The sequence below is a fragment of the Lupinus angustifolius genome, chromosome LG09 (assembly GCF_001865875.1).
Source record: "Lupinus angustifolius cultivar Tanjil chromosome LG09, LupAngTanjil_v1.0, whole genome shotgun sequence".
NCBI classification, from domain to species: domain Eukaryota; kingdom Viridiplantae; phylum Streptophyta; class Magnoliopsida; order Fabales; family Fabaceae; genus Lupinus; species Lupinus angustifolius.
The window spans coordinates 19,384,785-19,405,416 of NC_032017.1; the positions used below are offsets into that span (position 1 = coordinate 19,384,785).

The 20,632-nt window shown below is 32.6% G+C and overlaps 2 protein-coding genes across 5 annotated transcripts; both read left to right on the forward strand.

The window, feature by feature from the left end:
• On the forward strand, positions 1,900–14,317 carry LOC109357224 (6-phosphofructo-2-kinase/fructose-2,6-bisphosphatase-like). Of its 4 annotated transcripts, none has more exons than XM_019601021.1 (23): positions 1,900–2,114; positions 2,208–2,271; positions 2,988–3,283; positions 4,138–4,333; positions 4,781–4,968; positions 5,064–5,159; positions 5,424–5,522; positions 5,636–5,665; positions 7,122–7,175; positions 8,048–8,101; positions 8,184–8,261; positions 8,368–8,459; positions 8,535–8,592; positions 8,671–8,745; positions 9,591–9,638; positions 10,419–10,516; positions 12,157–12,232; positions 13,047–13,109; positions 13,214–13,305; positions 13,436–13,504; positions 13,592–13,655; positions 13,752–13,817; positions 14,038–14,317. In XM_019601021.1, exons 1-23 carry the CDS (start codon positions 1,941–1,943, stop codon positions 14,113–14,115), a joined length of 2,208 nt encoding a protein of 735 aa, XP_019456566.1. In that variant the 5' UTR covers positions 1,900–1,940; the 3' UTR covers positions 14,116–14,317. The 4 variants fall into 4 exon arrangements, 3 of the variants coding, with proteins under 3 accessions (XP_019456566.1, XP_019456569.1, XP_019456567.1); XM_019601024.1 differs by having other exon boundaries at positions 4,138–4,326; positions 4,813–4,968; XM_019601022.1 differs by having other exon boundaries at positions 4,138–4,326; positions 4,783–4,968; positions 14,038–14,115.
• Positions 16,058–17,197, forward strand: LOC109356045 (RING-H2 finger protein ATL63-like). Its single transcript, XM_019599369.1, has one exon. It carries the CDS (start codon positions 16,489–16,491, stop codon positions 17,146–17,148), a length of 660 nt encoding a protein of 219 aa, XP_019454914.1. The 5' UTR covers positions 16,058–16,488; the 3' UTR covers positions 17,149–17,197.

A 20,632-nucleotide genomic window follows, 5' to 3' on the forward strand; every position in this document is an offset into this window, starting at 1 on the left:
GAAAAATAGATTAATTTCTTATCGACCCGATGTACAAAGAGTTTTCAGCTTGTAATGATGTCATTAGTAAACAATAAAATAAGTAATTATGGAACTGGATGTAACTGTTAGTTTTCTCCTTTCTTATTCGCTGTTTTCAGAAAGCTAATCAAAAGCTACACCCCTCTCTGTAAGTTGAAGTATGGGATTATCTAATGTTGTAACAGTAAAAGGAGAGTTAATTACTTTGCTAAGAGAATATATGTAACAGTAAAATCAGATTAATTTCTATTTATCTGTCAATGCAATATTTGTTTACAACTAGTACATATTTAAGAGAGATAATAAGTGAAAATTGAAATAACTATAATAATTATTATAAAGATAACAGACAGAAGTATGAGAAGCCAATGTTCTATAGTTTTAAGGAAAAATTGTAACTTCACAAATGTTATTATCTTTTAGCTTTTTAGTGCATTTCATATAACTGTCATTTCTATTAATGAAGGGGAGTCATGCTCCTCATTATTACATTCAAAGATAAATGTGTTAATATATTTTAGTTCTATTATTTATGACTAAATTTTAATTAGAATTAGATTTTTAATATGTTGTGAAGATTTGATTGAATGTTCACCGTCTTTATGAGTAATATGGGAAGCCAATTCTGTACTCTGGGCCCTAGAAGTACACTGAAAGTATAGGTAGATGTCAAAGTTAAAAGTGAAACACCCCCTGAATCCTCCTAAATCATTCCACATTACTCTTTTCCAAAACCACGAGAAAAAAGTAGACAAAAACCAATGATTGGTTGTGCCGGTCAAGAGAATCCCTTGAACTCATAACATAATATTTGACGTTATGGACAGATATATATTAAGAACCCAGAACAACCCTTTGCATTATAGAAATTGCACCATTAACCCTCATATGCAGTATAGTGAATTAAAAAACGAGAACAATGAAAGTGACCATGAAGAATCATACATGATGTGACACTTAATTCACACGTCGTCAACATTTTTTGTTAAACTTATATTCTTTATTTTACAACATTTTACTGTATATATTATGAGTATAATATTTATGTACTGACAGTATAAAAATTTATATACAATCAATATATTATACATTATTTATTTAAATTAATTTTTTTAAAAACAATAATGATTAAAAATGAATGATAGATAATACAAAGATAATATAAAAAACTTTTTACATTATCAGTGTAATTACATATTTTTGTCTAATTTTATTGAATTTTTCACATGATTGATTATGTGTTTGTATTTTACCAAATAAAATATCATCTATCTCACGAATCATTCTACACCTAGCAATAATGGTATATTCCCAATATACCCACATAATTATAATTTTTAATTAAATATTTTACCTATCATAATTTTGTATTCTATATTATCTATTTTTCACTGACTTTCGTTACTATAAAGTTCTTTATACTGTCAGCACATTATCTATCATTAATTTGTATTGCTTTTGTTTGAAAGTCCATAATGACTAACATATGAACGATAGATAATGTCTCTGTCAGTATATATATTAAATCTTTTTTCATTATCTCACAATTAAGTGTTGACATGGAATGGATACTAGAAAACACTATCCTCTTAATAGGATATATATATATTTTTGATGGTAATAATAGAGTGGTAAGTTGATAAGTTAAAAATATTTAATATAATACGTTGTTCTTGTTTGGGATTACCTCTCGCACTCTCTCCACCGCATATCTGCATATTTGGAAGCCTGAGACATAAACATTTATATGGTTCGAAGATATTAAGAAATATGATTGGATCCGCGTCATTGTCGATAAGGAAGGAGAAATAATAGCCTATGATAAACTTGGTCTTTCTAACTTACATTCACTCTTCTTATTATTATTAGATAGAAGATAGAAGATAGAAGATAGAAGATAGATAAAGAGAAAACAGAAAATGGGGACTAATGATGATGTTGGTAGTGTTGAACAACAAGTACATGATGCACTTCTCTATGTTTCTCTCAAGATTGAAAACCTTAACAACACAAACAAACCCATTCATACCCAACTCTTCCCTCATGTTTATGGTTCATTTCCACTTGTTTCTTCTTGGGATCCTCATAAAGCTGTAATTTTTATCTCATTTTCCTTCATTTCTATATTTCTTTCTTCTTCATTTTCATCTTTCTTTCTTCAACTTTTGTTCTTCTTTTTTATGCAGCTTTCCATGGAAAGGGAATCCGCTTCGACGTGGGAGTTGAGTTTTGTTCTTCCACCTAATCATGGTAAACCTTTATCTTTTTTTTATCTCTCTTCAGATTCAAAGATTAAGAAACAGAGAAAAAGTAAGAATAAATAAATGTTCAGTGTTAAAGTCCCCCTAGGAATTAGTCCTCAAAAAATTCAGTCACATACTAAAAAGATCCAATTTGACCCACATTTGAAATTTTTGAACATCATTTTCGATTTTACAAATTATGAGAGACTAAACTTGTAAGGTCGAAAAACATGAGAGAATGAAATGTTAAATATAAGCAAATAACTGTTTATATTTATTTGAGCTCCTTATTAAGTAGCTTTTGGGTAGAAGTTAAGGGCATTTTATATAAATGTAATGGTAAAAATCAAACTACAAACTCTTACTCTGAGAATTGAGCTCTTTATTTGGCTTCAACATGAGCAAAGACACTATGTTCTTATGGTGTCTTCAAGTTTAGCTATGATTGGATTGGAGGGAAAAGAATGAGGGCTTATTTTTCGTTTTGAGTCAACATTATCTTCTTTTGAGATTTTTTTGAAGATAAATGGAACAAAATATGAGAGATATCATGTAATACTTCAATCATTCTTTATTCATTTTACATGCATTTTATAACTCTCTCAATTTTGTAAGGTAAAATTAGCCTTCCCTCAAAATGTATTAGTAATGGTGTCACTGAAGGGGTTCTATACTAGACTACATTTCTAACCTGATGTGTTGGTTTTGCTTGGGATTTTCCAGAAACATTAGATTTCAAATTCCTCCTACAGCCCAAGGACACGGATGCACCTTGTTTTGTTGAGGAGGGTCCAAGTCACCTACTTATTGAGGGAGCATTGGAGGAGGATGCCAGGCTTGCTTTGTTTAGGCTTGATAATGATGCAGTTCTTGAGTATCGAGTATTTGTTGAAGCAAGAAGGGTTTCCCCCTTTGATCTTGCAGCTAGTTGGAGGGCGTATGAGGAGCATTTCCATCTCCCGGCTGTGCGTGGGATACCCGATGTGAGCATAAATTCAGGAGTTCAGACAGGTGCTGAGGTAAGACTTCAACTTACAGTTTCCTTTATGTTTTTTCCCATTGATAGATTTGGTTGCAGTGTGATGCATGCCATTAAGAATCAGACACTCTTTAAGAACGGTACTTTTCTTTTTATTTGAAAAACAAAAATTTTCCTCTTGTCACTACCTTCATAACTTGCATTTGCACTATGCTGGTTTTCTCCTCCTTTATGTTTTAACTCTCTCTCTCTCTCTCTTAATATGCTTTGCCCTATTCCTAATCATAAGATAAACCTTACTTGTTGTAGTCAATATTCTTCTATGGGCAGTGCAAATTAAAATAGTCTTTAACTATTGTCAATGTGATAGTACGATTAATTTTTCCTTTAGTTGTGTGGAGCACTGGTCAGGGTTTAAGAGTTTTCTTTAATGCCTAGCAACTTTAGCTGTCATACTCCATGGAGCTGTAGTTTGTTCTGTGGTATTTTTCTAACCTGATAGCCTAAAATGGTTGTTATTGTCAAGAGTCAAGTGATTAATCTGGTACAACAACAACACAAGCCTTTTCCTATTAGGTGGGGTTGCTTGCATGAATCAAATGATGTCATTGTGTTATGTCATAAGCCAAGTCCTTGGAAAGGCCTTGTATATCTAACTTAAGTCCTTCAATAACGAAGTGATTATGGTAACATACAATATTTTTGTTGTTGTGAAAGTGCATGTACGTTTCCATGTATGCATCCACTCATCTATCTTTAATAGTGGCTTGCATATGCTAACGCTCCCCAATTTTCTCTTATTCCAACCTATGGTTAACATGTCCCGAAAACAGTTTGTTCAATTGTTTGCATACCATTACTATGGACCTCATGCTTAACTTTTCCTTTGTTCAGTTTGTCTCGTCTGCGAGTTTGGATCTTGATCTTGAACATTATGTTGTCCCATCACCTTCTACTTGTGTAAGTCCGGAACTTGTATATGCTGCTAACTTGACAGAGGATCCCAGGTCACTAAGTAGTGGATCTGGCAGTGGTTCATATTCCATCAGGGATGACAGTTTTCCTATTGATCAACCTGCAGCGGTAAAGGTTTAAATTTCAGTTTCACATTTCAAATTTATTATTATACCTTCTAAAGGGATGATTAGTAAAAAAGACTAACAGAACCCTTCTAATGAGTTTTTGACCTTTTGTGTTTATTTGATAAATGTTCAGATTATTTTTTTAGCAAAATCCCTTTAACATTTCAAAGACTTTGGTTGATTGAGGAATTAGAATCTAGTGCTCAACCTATCAAATTAGACCGATCTTCTGTACATCTTAAGTATGAAACCGACTAGTAGACCGATGTTTGATGCTTTAATGTATTAATTTTACCCCCTCTCTCTTCCTTTAATAAGCAACTAAAGCTTTGCTACAAGTAACAAATAGCATTACATATGATGTTTAAGAGAAAAACTTTTGGATGCAAGTACATATTGACTATTGATAGTGCAATATAACACATCTAATAGGTTATGTTAATGTTCCAACTTAAAGGTGGAGGTTATAGTCTCAGATCCATCTCAGGTGTATCAAAGTCCTGGAATGGTTAAATCTAAGTCAGTGGACACAATTTCACCTCTGCGAAAGGAAGATGGTCAGAGGGGGAATTTTGTCGATCGGGGTGTTGGATCTCCTAGACTTGTAAAATGTTCTAGTTCAAATACTTTCACTACTAGCAAGGTTTGTATAAATTATTTCCATTTCTTGCTTATTATTGAAATTCATCTATCTTCTATGCTTCTGCCTTCTTACTTCTTTTATTTTTTAAATGACAGAATTCAATTCCAGAAGCTGCTGGAGCTGTTGCAGCTGCTGCCATTGCTGATCAGATGCTAGGTCCCAAGGAGGACAGACATTTAGCGATTGTCATGGTATCGCTCTAGCTTGAGGAGTAAATTCATGAAAATTTTAACCTTTAGCAATTCTTCGCTGCAACTTCTTTTTGGCTTCAAATTGGAGTTTTGGTTGTGAATTATGTGAGATTAAAAGTGAAAGAAATTTTCTTAACAAAAATAAAATGAAAGAACAAATTTTGAAAGTTAGACGTTAGAAGTACCTAGCAAAAAATGCCAAATTTCATTTAGTAAATTAAAATATGTGAAAATGAATATTTCTAACTAGTTTCTTCTAATTAGGTGAGCCTGCCTGCTCGAGGTAAAACTTATACTGCAGCTAAATTGGCAAGATATCTCCGTTGGTTAGGTCATGATACCAAACACTTCAATGTTGGTAAGGTTGTTCACATTCTTGACATGGCTCTTCTTTGTGATGATTAATCTTGTGCCTAGTAGAATATTGGAAATATGTAAAGTATGAAGGTTAACACACTTACATTTTGATGTCACAGTATCGTCGCCTTCGGCATGGAACTAATCAGGTAAACTTAATGTAAATGAATCTATGAAATAGTTTATAACTTCTCATTTACTGATTATCTACCTTATAGACTTTTAATGGCGCAAAAGTTCTCACAATTGTAGAAACTTGTTCCCACTTCGATTACTACGTATCTTGTGCTTCTTTTATTTATTTATATATAATATTTGTTAGATACATCCCTTATTATATGATATTTCTGTATAGTATTTGTCATATGAACTGTTGTGGTTCATTTTAGTGTAGAGGACACGCTATGTGAAAATAATTTCCTAGTCAGAATTCTTTATCTAGCGATTGTTAATTTCCCAGAGTTCAACTTGTGACATCTAGGGATGGATTCTCAGAGTTAGTTATGGTTATACAAAAGGGTTCCTCACAACTTGAGTTTAAAAACAAAACAAGAAGGTGTTTGGTTTGATTAAGTTGAAGGAGTGACATATAGAGATGGATTCTTTGTGATTTTGTCTTACCACACATATCCACGGCGCCCACTAGGCCACTACTACCCCATTCCCAGTCCTTTTTAGATTTGACACGCTTCTATAAAGATTTGACACATGGCTTTGACATGACACACTTTACCATCTGATGGAATACTGTGGCAGGGTATGAATTTTGTGCCTGAAATGGGCTTGTAGCATTACGCTTTTAACAAATTTGACATGAAGAGAAGAAGAATACTGTTTTGAAATACCGGGGAATTCGAAGTGCTTGGAAGGCCCACAATTGTTGATGCTCTGTGAATTTTGATTTTCTTATTCGTAAAGGTTGATGGTTTGAAATTATCGGAATGGTTCCAAAACCCAGCGCTTTAGGCATTCTCTAATTTTTGCAATAATTCATAATTTGTTGAGCATGGATGCAACAATAGGGTTGAATGGCTTGTGACCTGGAGGTCATGAGCTCAAATATTAAAAACAATCTCTTCGCTTGCTAGTTGCATACATTTACCCTCCCCATACCTCATTAGGTGAGAGCCTCATATACTGGGCTACACTTTTATTCTGCATAAATTGTTTAAACAGTTTCTGACCTTTCCCATGACAGAAAAGGGAACTTGGCTTCAAACAGTCAACTATTCAATTTATTCATCCGTATTAAAAGTTACTCACGAGGACCTACGTCATAATGAACCACTTGACCTAAAAGATTAATCTATCATGTTATGTGGCGATTTTTTTATTATTCCAATACATCTCTTCAAATGAACGGTTATTGGCTGCCAATGTGAAGAACACATATAATTATTGTTAAATTTAGCATGACTGATGGTTTAATATCATCTCTTGTAGTTTGGAAGGACATCAACTTTTAAATCTTGCTACATCATGTGATCACTATAGGCCACTTTATTCCCTTTCTGGAATGCTGTTTTTATTCTTGAAATCACAATGTTAAACTAGAATGTAGTGTTTTCTTGCGAAATTTTCAATATCTCATATTCTACTATGCAGTCTGCTGATTTCTTTCGAGCTGACAATTCTCAAGGCATGGATGCACGCAATGAGGTAACTTCTGGTGGTCTGGCCAATAATGTTTTTTTATTTGAATGATCAAAATGCGAGAGCAAATTATATTAGTTGTATATAATTAGGTCATAAATCTTTATTCTTAGTTAGAAGTAAGATGACGTTGTTTCTATGTTGTACATTCTTTATTATGTTGAACAAAATTATATTTACACTTGAACATGCTATTTTTTAGCTGCCAATAATTCACTTATGTAGCTTACCACACCTAGTAGGCTTAAGGCTTGATTGTTGTTGTAATAATTCACTTATTTACTGGATATACATATGTGAAAAGATATTTACATAATTCTTTTAAAGAATTTTTCTGTCTCACAAGATGCTCTTAATTGCTGCTTCGATTCTTAATCGTACACAGTACTGTTTCTTGGGAAAGAAAAGATTATACTCTTCAACTTTCAAGACTTTTAAGAGATTCCCAAAGCAGAACATGATGAAAGAACTCAAAAAGGATGGTAGAGCATACAATGGGAGATGGATTGACATACTTTAACACTTTAAGGGTTGAAGTTATGATGCCAAATGACTTTAAAATATCATTTATATATGGCAGTAACACCATTAATTTATGACACTCTTGAACATGATGAAAGAACTTTTCTATTGGCAGATATTAGCTTGGTAATACTATGACACTCTTGAATTCAAATGCTACTCCTGACACTTCTCTTATCTTGAATGATTTTGTTAGTGTTAACACACTGTAATGTAGACTATAAGTTCCAAAAGGAAAGTTCATTGTTGCAGGAGCCAGTCTGCTTTTAATTTTTAATAGTATTTGTTTTTGGTAAAAATAACACCATGTTGACCTTTCCCCGTGTACATATTTTTAATACATCATTTGCCACTAGGTAGCAGTTCTGGCGTTTGAAGATATGATATCTTGGATGCAAGAAGGGGGCCAGGTAAGTTCATTCTTGTTCGATAACCTTGTTACTTTTATGCCTTCTTTCAAGTTCTTTTGCATAAGTTTTAATTCGGATTTAGGTTGGGATATTTGATGCCACAAACAGCAGCAAGCAGCGAAGAAAAACACTGATGAAATTGGCTGAAGGAAGATGCAAGGTACCGTAGTCAGAGATGGGCATTGTTACCTATGTGATATGAAAAATGTAATATTTAATTTTGAACTCTTCGACCTTCGTAATGCATCTTTGTGTTTTTATTACAGATTATCTTTCTGGAAACAATATGCAATGATGTCGACATAATTGAAAGGAACATACGCCTTAAAATTCAGCAAAGTCCTGACTATGCAGAAGTGTAATGTTTCCTTTAACATCAGTGACATCATATTTGATGACTGTGGATAAATAAGCAATTACCTTTCTTTTTCAGGCAAGATTTTGAGTCTGGATTGCGAGACTTTAAAGACCGTGTAGCCAATTATGAGAAGGCAAGTCCTTCTTATCTACTTTTAATGACTGTTCTAGTTTAGCTTTTGCTTTAAATAATGTCGATTTCATATTACCAGGTTTATGAGACGGTAGAAGAAGGATCTTACATAAAAATGATTGACATGGCTAGTGGACATGGTGGGCAAATACAAGTAAGTTTAACCTTTAATTATATCGTTCTTTGTGTTGAGTATAGCCCTTTTACGTAGCTCATTGTCTAGTTAGCTATTATCACACATTTGATATGGGTGTATGTTGTCCATATGGTTGCTGTAGTTTGGGTTTGTAAAATTTGTAATAGACTCTAATAGTTAAACTAGATGTAAAACCTTGGTATCAGAAGCTTACATGGTACAGTTTAACTTTCACCTCTAACTTTATAACTACAGTTCCCTTGAGTCTTTTTGCCTATCTTAAGTATTTACTTGGTCCACTGAAATCATCGAATTCAACATGTTTATTCACGGAAGATCAGTGTTAGCAACGCATATTGCTATTACTTACTGGTTACCGGTATAATTACAGCATTGTATCAAACAGACAACTGAGACAAGTTAGAAAGACCCATCAGCCAGATCCAAAATTTTGTTGGTAGTGACAAACTTATGTTCATATTGATAGAGTTAGGCACCGAGCGTGACAAGAATTAAATCCTGGACCTCTTGTTCTAAATGTTGTGTAATTTTATAAACTACATTATGAATAGAATTATACCATTTATGGCATTTCTTGGATGAAAGGATGCCCAAAATGTTGCATATCCATATAGTACTTTCTGAGATTTGTACGAATAATATGCCGGACATTGTTTGTTTAAGCTCAGATGATATTAAAATAAGTTCATGGTTAATTTTTATAGGGAGCTGTTCTAACCGTTCACTATTTCTTGTTGCACATACTTTGTGCACTCCTTGAGTTTTTCTCTAGCAATTTCAAAATTTGGTCTACAGTGTGACTTTAATTTCTGATTATTTACAGCTTCTATCTTTTCATTTAGGCGAACAATATCAGTGGCTATATTCCTGGCCGGATTGTCTTTTTCTTGGTAAGTTTCTTTGATGAATGTGGTTATTTACAGTCAAAGCTTCATGCATGCACACAAGCAAAACAATTAAGTTAATTCACAAAATCTGACCCGGTATTTAGAAAATTGGTGGCAATGAGTTATCACTGATTTGTTATCCTTTGAAGATCCCTTCTGTCATAATTATTCATATAATGGCTTGTGCTAGCTTTGTACAATGAAATACATAATTAAACTTCTGTAATTGGCCTTGTCGAAAGAGCATGTATTATATCCTCCACAAGCCTTTCAAGGAGGCCCAAAAGTTTGTATCCCTCAGATGATAACATGAGCTAACCTTTCCTTATTGTATGCGAAAAAAGCATGTTAGTGTAGTAAATTTGATGGAGTAATGACTGAGAAAACATTAATAGCATTTAAAAACATAAATGACATGTTTAGAACAAATAAAACTTTAAGGAAGAAAATAAAATCAAAATATTTGTCAAGGGACCAGAATTTTACACCCTTGGTGATTTCAATCAAAATTTCCTCTCAGAACCACATGGGCAAGTTTGGTTATAAATTTTATGGAGTTTGGCAGGACACCGTTGATGAAATTTCAAAACATAAAAAGAGCAATACAAATAAAATAAAACATATTTGACAAAAATGAAATTTGAAAATAAATAAAGAAACAGTTTATATTTGCCTAACTTCCCAAGAAAGTCGTTTTGTTAGAAGCTTAGTGACATGCATCCAGAAAGCTGTTCTTCATATCACATGTAAGTTTCTATTGAATGCGTTGTTATTTTCTTGTAGGTAAATACTCATCTTACACCACGCCCAATATTACTTACTCGGCATGGAGAAAGTCAGGCTAATGTGAGAGGCCGAATTGGAGGAGATACTGCATTAAGGTATATTGTCATATTTGGCCCCTTTGGTGTCTATTCAATGCAATATTAAACTTGATGAGCACATAGGCTGTAGAAATGTGGTAGAAATAAAAATGAAAACTCTTCTTGCTGTTTTTGGTTAGAAGAGAAACTGTTGGAATATTCAGACGATCAGTGTTATGAGTCTTATCATGTAAGGATTTTTATTGGCTTATGCCTGTATTATTTGTACTACACTTGTAATTGACTTAGAATATTAGTTTTTTATAGCATTATTCAGACAGTGTTTTACATCACATCATCACAATTATTTAGAGTCATATCATTGAATGTACTTGTAATTGGAGTTATTTATTTGTGATGTGGCACAATTGGTTTCTGAAGAAAGATAAAGGCTTGTTGGAAACCTGAACAGGTTCTACTTATATGAAAATCTTCACTGGAAAAGGTCTTTTGCGGAAGTACCTTTTTCAACAGCTCGTGTAGAAAAGTTCCAATGCGATAAGGACCTTCAGAAATCTAAACCAGATCTAAGCTCAGGCCAACTGTTTGGCCATTGTAGCTCTGAACCTATTATATTGGAAAATTCCTGTAGTGCACACATGTTCTGAAACCAGTTGCCATTTTCCACTACCTTGATCAAACTTTGCAAAATAGTAAGTCAACCAGTCTGACTCAGTCCTTTTACTGGTTAGAGATGTTGTAGCGTTTTGGGAAGCCTGAGCTATATTAAAATTCTTTTTCTTCAGTGTCCTGCTTGTTAATATCATTAGGGTGTGTTTGTTTGGGATTATTTCTCTGCGAAACTACTTATTTTTTCGATGAAAAAAGTCACTTATAGGATAATGTATGTTTGGGTAAATATCTTTTTCAATAATCAGAATCTCAAAATAATCAGATTTTTTATTACAACCAGAAGCTACTTTGGTTTGCTTCTGATTAACCTGTGTAACTTTTCAAATAAAGGTTGATTATTTTGATTTTAACCAAACACAAACACCTGCTTGAACTAAAATCTATAAAAAGTTAACCACTTTTTTTTCACAACCTAAAAATCATGGTTTAAGCTTTAAGGAAACAAAACCTTGTTCTAAAGTGTGCTGATTTTGAACTTGTGTTTAGATCTACTTCCACACCTTCTCTTTTGCTGGAAGACGGTATAAAGGCAATGCATTTCAACATATGGTTCTTGTGTTCTTAGGACAACTTTGTCATCTAAAACTTAAGATTGTTTTGTGTATTACTGAAGTCCTTGTTCATATTTTCCAGCCTTCTTAAACTAATTCATGCATTTTTGTCCTGCCCTGACATATCCTTTTTGGATTTTGAGGGGCTTTTCTATTTTTGGGAACTAATTGCTTTCATGTTGTTAAGAGTTACTTTAGTATCTTTCATCATGCTAGAGGTTTCTCTATTTGCCACTTCTGTGTTTGGGTACACCCAATTAGCTGATAAGAAAAACCAAATAAGGCACACAGCTCTTTGATGCGGGACTTAATTGAAAATTTGTTTTTTAGCATTGAGAAATGGTAAAAGTTCTTCTTCCTCTGTCTTTGAATTGTTTCCTTTTTAATGTGATATCTGGTTTGTTAAACAATAATTGCTGTGAAGTGTGAACTTTTAGCCGACTAACTTCAACTCATTGCAATTTGTTTCAACAGTGGGAATGGAGATCGTTACAAAAAGAAGTTAGCGAACTTTGTTGAAAAGCGTCTCAGTTCAGAAAGAGCTGCTTCTGTAAGCCTTTTCAATTGTATAGATTCAATTACTGGGTTTTTCCTTAGAATCCAATGCTTATAAGTTGATGCTTGAATCTCATCTTCCTTCATTTGATATAGCTACCTACAGAATTAATGGGCAAAACTGCTAAACATTGTGGGAAACAGCATTAGTTATTTGTTAGCCAGTGATTGATATTGTTCCGTCTGTAGTTTTTGCCAGTTTTGATTGAGTATTTGTTTAAGGGAGGATGGTGAGGGTCGGGGATTTTGATCTGTGTAGGCTTGGTACCGAAGTTGAAACCAAAGGTAATGGCTTTACGGTTGCTGTTGAAAGTTCTCATTAGGACCTCTTAGAAGAAAAGGTGAACTGGTATAGTACTATTAGGATGTCAATAGTCAGATGTATGGGTAGTTTCAGGGATTATGCAAATATGAGAATTCTATGTTTATTCCCTCTAAGTAATAAAATATTGATTATTATATTTTAAGGCAAGCACCATATGTGAGCACGTTTAATTTCAACAAAATGGAGTGAGAAAGAGGTCTACAGGGGACATTTGATAATATTATAGTTTCAGATGCCCTAGCAAGTGAAGCCTCTTGAGACGAAATGAAACATGAATTATAACGTAAAATTCTCTATTGCCTTTTCATGAGTTTTCATATTTGATATTGCAAACAAGAGCGCTCATTATGTATAGGGTTTAGTGGAAGTTATATTAATTTAGTACGGAATGAGTTCTCATATCATATCAGCTAAGTGCATGCAGAAAAATGTGTGCAAATATTGGAATGATGAATGACTTGTGATCTTTGTAACTGGTGTCCAGATATGGACTAGTACACTGCAGCGAACAATTCTGACAGCAGGTCCAATTGTTGGATTTCCCAAGGTTAGTGTCATCGTTAAAAGTGTATTGCTGCATAGGAGGTATGGGTTGTGACACAATTACATATTGATAGTTTCCTGCATTTACAATCTATGTATGTTTGTTAGATACAATGGCGTGCACTTGATGAGATAAATGCTGGAGTTTGTGATGGGATGACATATGGAGAAATCCATAAGAACATGCCAGAGGAGTATGAGTATGTCAAAACTTCTAATCTCTCTCATCTGCAAGTAGAATGAAAATGCGTGTTGTTAGTGGGAGCACGATGCTGTATAAAAATGTTCAAGCGCAAATATTTATTTGATATTATTTTTGCTTTATTGCAGATCCCGCAAAAAGGATAAGCTTAGGTATCGTTATCCTCGTGGAGAGTCCTACTTGGATGTTATTCAAAGGTTAATAACATTGCATCTTTTAACATTATTTAGCTCGTAAAAACTACTCGCATGATATAAATAACTTCGGTCTTGGTAATAATGCAGACTAGAGCCTGTAATTATTGAGCTTGAGCGACAACGAGCACCTGTTGTTGTGGTATCTCACCAGGTATTATGCGCAACATTAAATTAAACTCGTGTTTACATATACTTTATGGTTAACTGGTTTTAATACTTCAGGTTTTTTATACTTTTGTCATTGCAGGCAGTTTTGAGGGCATTGTATGCATATTTCACTGATAGGCCTTTGAAAGAAATTCCAACTATAGAGGTAATCTGAGGATTCATATTTTGTCAAATGTGATGTTCTTACTCTTGTATGAAAGATTGAGTTGATTCACAGGCCTGGTGGTTTCGTGGCGAATATTTAAGAATGAACTGAGCTATAGCTTCGATATTAGTTTTTTTAAGTTCACCATCTCATTCTGAGAAACATTATAATGAGTGATGAGTTTGCACAGTATATCTAATGCAAGATTTGTCATTTACAGGTACCCCTCCACACAATAATAGAGATTCATTTGGGAGCTACTGGGGTCCAGGAGAAAAGATACAAACTAATGGACTGAATTGAATGTATGTGAAGTTCTGAAAAGGCCAGGGAAGAAATATTTTTCACTTGATCATTGTTTAGATTTTTTAAGGGGAGAAAAAGAAATGATGAAATATTGTGTCAATTGTAATACTCCAATACCTCCTTTATTCATTTTTAAGTTTCCAATTTGAAGAATTTTAAACATCAATACTTCAATAGTACAACTTATTACTGAACCTCCTACTCACTTCACTTCCTATGCATTTAGTAGTCAAAACAAGTGTAATTTTATTTGTTGTTTTGTTATATTTTGCAATTTGTTGTAGAATTGAATAGCTGAGATAATTAGTATTGGTTTAATTGTTAAACTGTCACCAGTGCTAATAATTTGAAGTAAGAAACAGGTGTGGACCTATATCACCTGCTGAGACCATGCAAAATAAGTTGGTCATGGCCTAAAATAGAAACAACCACAGTAAATTTCCATATCCTATGCAAATTTGTGCTGCTGTGTCACTCTTCAAAGTAAAGTTTAAACATGCATTTACATTTTTAATAGATGGGTCATTAACCTTTGAATAAAACTATTAACATATACCCTCATGTATACACGGTTTCTATTTCTATTATCCAATTATTGGTTCTACTTCATTTTTTATAGATTTAGATTATACCTCTTCTGTCATGTGATGTGAGGCAATGAGTATCTTTTAAGATTGTACATCAATCTTTATTCTTAATTTTTTGCTAAATATCAAATTGATTGATTTGTTATACATGGTTAGTGATCCAAAAATAACAAAGTGCACATTTTAGGAAAGAAATAGCACTTAAGTGATGTCCAGCATTAAATAAGCTTGATGAGCCTTTGGGTACATTACATCATATAAAATGGCACCAATGTGGGTACATGTCAGAGTTCACGAGGCTATACTATATACTATACAATACACCATGCCCATTCCAAAAAACTAAAAGGGGTTGATCCATTGCCGGAAACATGCAGCAAAATATGGTGGAATCTATGCAAAGATCTAATGCTGCTGCTATCAGCATTGGACTGGTTGCTGTAGGGTGGTCCTGCTACAAGAAAATAAAAATAAACATATAAGTGTGTCTGGTTCCATTCACATGGGTCCCCTGAACTCACATTCATTGCTTTTAAACATGAATTGGGGGTCCCATTCTCAACTCCATCTAGTAGACCCATAAGGAAAAGAAAATACAACACTGCCTCTAATATTGACACAGTTTCTATAGGTGTTAGAACCAATAAATCATTGATCTAGTGGTGTATTGTCCGTTAGATTTTCAGGATGACCAAAAAGATCAAAGGTTTAATTCCTGAGAGTGATACTTGTTGGGATGGACAGTCACATACCCCAAAAGAGATTAGTTCGGAGATAATATTGGTATTACCAAAAAAATATAGGTGCTCACAATGTTGCAGCTCTATCAACCCATCTATATCATGGGAACATGTAGTCACTATTGATTTTTTAATGAACAAAAAAATTGACAACAAGGCCAATTAAACCCTTATTAAGTTACTTATGAATTATTCATCAATATTGGATCTGAGAAGATTTCAATCCCAAACAAATTACTTAACCTGATTCACTCTTATCAATTGTGTCAATTGACTTATATGATAACATGTATCATGGAGGTTTGGGTAACTGAATACCAAAATTGTCTTTGGCATTACTTATATATTTTGCCTTAGGTTTTTCCCCCACTTTACAACAATTAACTAATTAAAGTACATCTAATATAATATACAAATAAAGTCAGTCCATAACTCTACCACTCCCAAGATTGGTGTACCATTGTATACCATTCCTATAAAAAAAATGGCAACTTATTAACAAAATAATCATAAAAATAGAAAATAATTTTTTTGGATTACTTGTTACAATGTGATTGAGATAAGATATGAAGAAGAATTTTGTAGGACATGTGATTTTTGTTAAAACTCAACTACCCTCCTCCACTTCCATTACCTTCACGAGAGTGCTTCATTTCTGCCCCTATTTTTCTGTTCATCTCCACCCATTCCCCATGCATGAGTCTTTAGATAAAGGATTCTCCTTCAACTTCAATTGCATCATTAACCAAACCCTTACTCTATACTCTATATACAACCCTTTGCCAACCATCACACGCAAATCCATTATATCATATAAATGATACAATTAAGAGGTAGCAACAAACCCCTTCACTTACCACTTATACCTTTCTCCATATACAAGTGCAGTTGCAAAACAAGGAGGAACCAGAACAAGCACAACAAAATGAAACAGTATTCTCCAATACCCAAACTTGGTTGTTGTTCTTAAAGTTCGGATCTTTCTGCAAAAAGAATCCACCCCTTTTGCTCATTCAACCAAACTACACTTCAGTCACAATGCAAAGCCAATCCGAGTCACCCAACAAGCCCATGAACTCACTGAGTCAACTCGTTCAAAACATGTTCTCCAACAATAACATCATGCTTGTAGCCATAGTTTCTTTGCTCCTAGTCATCCTCTTCGTCCTCCTTCTCCACATCTACGCCAAGTTCTTCTTATCTCCGGCACAACCTCGCCGCCTCAGAACTCCGGCCACCGTCGAACCTTCCCGGATGCACCACTTTCACTTCATAGAAACCTCACCCATTTCGACAAAAGGACTCGACTTTCCAACAGTTTCGAGGATTCCCATGTTTGTGTATGAAGCAGAAACAAAGGAATTGGAATGTGTGATTTGTTTGAGTGGTTTTGAGGAAGGTGAGATTGGAAGAAGGTTACCAAAGTGTGGCCACGCTTTTCATTTGGAATGCATTGACATGTGGCTAAGTTCACATTGCACTTGTCCAATTTGTAGAGCTCATATTGTGGTCCAAAACAATGATGGTGATGATGATGATATGCTTCAGATTGTGATTGGAACTAGTGAGGGTGAGAGTGTGAATGATAATTATAGAGGTGGTGGTGTTAGTGTTTCACAAACTTCATCATCTTTGTTATTGGCTTGTTCTTTTAAGAGAATGTTAAGTACAGTTTTTCAATCTTCCAATCCAATGTAAATGAATTAGATGGTTCACAATGAGATGTAATGAAACTCTTTCTTATCAATGTCTGCATACACTAGAATCAGCCACTTCTGTACAGGTTACTTTGTTGGCTCGGTTATGCATTCATGCTTATGCATGTTTTTTTGTACTACCATCTTATCAATGATGTGCGTGATCGCTTCTCTTAACAAGTGTTGCTCTCAGGAATAGAACTGTTTACATATTGGATATCATGGGATCTAGAGGTCTTACACAACTATACATTTTATTGATATAAGCATGCATGTTTGTGTTCAGTTGTTTTGTTCTTATCATGTCAACCCTCAATTTCTTTCTCTCTTATTTTTCTTATTTATTTACTGAGTAAAAAAAATTATATCTATTCTTCCTAAACCCACTAAATATTGTCATGCTTTTTTAATGTTTCATGATCATAATAAATAGGGAAAATTTGAGTTTTTATGTATTTTTTTTAAATGTTGTATATAAAGAAAATAAAGCGCTGCATTGTTTAGGGTGTGCAGTAGTAACAGGATTGTTAAATCAATAATACAACCTTACTCTATGCACACTCAAAATGTGCAAGTTTGATAAGTCTCTTCAAACTTTATTATTATTTCTACTATGCTCAGTGCCAAAGCCAATCACTTTTGCTGATGATGAATTACCAATACTGATTCTCCTGTTTTGTTATATTTTGTTGCATAGACCAATTCTACCTATTTACTAAAAATCATGCACTCATCACTTTGAAATTATTGGATTGTATTTCTATTGCCAAGAATGAAGTTAGTAAAACTTCCATCCATGTTTTCTGAAGTTAATAGTAACATACAGTAGCAATACCATCCATATTTTCTGAAGTCTAAACATTGTGTAGTTTCAATCATGATGAAGTAGTTAAAATAATTTATGTATGTGGATATATATATATATAGCAGAAAATGAATGGATTGGGATTAAGGAAGGACAAAAGTTTCTGTAGAGTCTTCCATGTTTTCTGCTTTGAGGTCTCCCCTTCAGTGAAGGGGTTGGTCAAACAAAGTACTAGAGTGAGGCCATATATAATGACATTTGCTATATAGTATTTAATGCAGAGTCACAGACCTTAGCTTTACCATGCTTAGTCAATGTTCTACAGAGATTACAGGGACACAAATAAGTTGTTCCTGACTCTCTCCTGTTTCTTATCCCAACCACTTGAAAAACATTATGATAAAATAAAAATTAACAATTTTATATTATTTGATATAATGTTATTGACTAGAGATAAAAGAAGTATATTTTTTTAGGAGAGGATCCTAATTCTTATAATTACACCACATGAATATTTAGTAGTGTATTTATTAGAGTCATAGTGGGATTTTTTTGATTTTTTTGTCATTATTTTCTAGTTGATTCATTATTTAGTTCAATAAAAATGGTTTATGATCCAAACAGATTAAACTTGAGCCAAAAAAGAGTTTGTCAAATTTCACAATCTTAAATCTAGGAGATGTTTGTCTTCCTTTCTCCTTCTTTTTCTCCTCTTTCTAGCCATTTGATCTATCTTCTTCAATTTCCTCCTAACTGGCGAATATACATTTAAGTCACCTTATGTTGGATTTGGATTTGAGTGAATTTAAAGAAAATAATAATTTTGATGGCTTTAATAAATTGTTTGGAGCAGTTAAGTAAAATCTCTTTCTAGCCATTTGATTTGGATTTGGATTCGATTTGGATTCGAGTGAATTTAAAGAAAATAATAACTTTGATGAGTTCAATAAATTGGAGCAGTTAAATAAACTGTCATAGCTTATTTCGCGTTGTTAAAGTTATTTCCTACTATTTTTCCTACATTTTAATATCTTACATAACAATGTTATAAAAATAGTTTGTTTTTACATTTTATCTCTCTCACATAATTAACTAGATTATAGGAAAAAGATAGATTAATTATAGGAATAGTGGATAGTAGCTGAGTCTTTACTAATCCACAGATTTAAAATTTTAACGTATAACAATATTAGATTCAATATTTGTTTTTAGTAATTATTAATAAAATTTACTGGAAGTGAGAAATGAATTATACTTTCTTTTAAATAATATTGGCCGTTTTTATATATGAGATTGATTTTGATCCATGCATTTGATAGGATATTTCCCAAACTTCTAACCACACTAATTACTTTTGCTACCAAAATACCTTATTAATTGATATGTATGGGAATGAGAAAACCATCCGGTCATCAATACTAGTCAGAACTATAAATATCTATTATAACATAATTTTTAACATTCTAAAATTACCTTTTTGTAACTCTTTCAATAATAACCATAATAAATTTCCAAATATTATTTTTATTGATTTTCATAATATATTATTATTCTTTCACACATTTTCTTATTTTTATATTTTCTTCTTCAATTCTATATTTGATTAATCTTCTTCCATCATTGATCTCTATTATGTAGCATTTTTATATTAACTTTAAAGAATATAACACAAAAACGATACATATAAAAAAAAAGTAGACATGAAGTGTGGATCGTCAAGCTAGTTATAATAAAGGATAATTATTTAAAAATATATGTACTTCTTGAAACATTTAATGAAAGTAACCAAACTCAACAATTCCAGTAAAATAATCCAAAATGATCATACAAAGGATAGGAGGTAATATATTATTTTTAAAAACAACCAATCCATAGTTGAGATTCATTTTCTATTTAGTAGTGTACTAATTGATTTTGATATTCCAAATATGTTTAAAATTCATTATTTCCTATAAATCTTCATTAATGATTTTTGAGAAGAAAAAAACAACTAAAAGCTAGAGAAAATTTTATTCACTCAAAAGTTAAGAGTTTTCTTTTTATATTTTCAGTATATTATTTATCATTCATATTTAATTATCATTTATTCTTAAATATAAGTAATACATGTTAATTATTAATGATATAGTGATTGTGATGAAACTTTTTATATATATATTATGCTCTAAAAGCAATTAATCATAAAGAAGACAACAAATAATGGCTTTTTAATCTAATTTTTTGGCGTCCATTTTTCCCATTGGTAAAATTTTAAAATTTTAAAAGCATCAAATTATTATTTTTATTTAGATAATTAAAACATTTAAAAATATAGTTTGATAGGTCAAGTGACATAATCTTGTGTGCATTTCAAAATTTTGAACCTTCAACCATTCAAATCCTTATAAATTTGTATTTTTAGAAAGTTAAGAAATAATTTTCTTTACTATTAGAGAAATGAGTACTACAGAAAAAAACAAAATAATATAATATGACATATTTATTGTTTTATTTAAAATGAAATAATATTTTTGTTATTAAAAATAAAATTGAGAAACAAGATGTTTTTTCTCTAGTAATAGAAATGATTCTTGTTAGAAGAAATTATGATGGAAAATAAAACATTTATATTAATATATAGGAAAGACATTTCTTCTTAATATATACCAAGATACTCCTTTTATCAATATCCACTCCACAC

Coding starts and splice junctions, on each gene's coding strand:
- LOC109357224 (XM_019601021.1), top strand. CDS start 1,941: ATGGGGACTAATGATGATGTTGGTAGTGTTGAACAACAAGTACATGAT. Junction 2,115..2,207: donor CTTGGGATCCTCATAAAGCT/GTAATTTTTATC, acceptor TTTTTTATGCAG/CTTTCCATGGAAAGGGAATC. Junction 5,666..7,121: donor TTCGGCATGGAACTAATCAG/GTAAACTTAATG, acceptor TCTACTATGCAG/TCTGCTGATTTCTTTCGAGC.
- LOC109356045 (XM_019599369.1), top strand. CDS start 16,489: ATGCAAAGCCAATCCGAGTCACCCAACAAGCCCATGAACTCACTGAGT.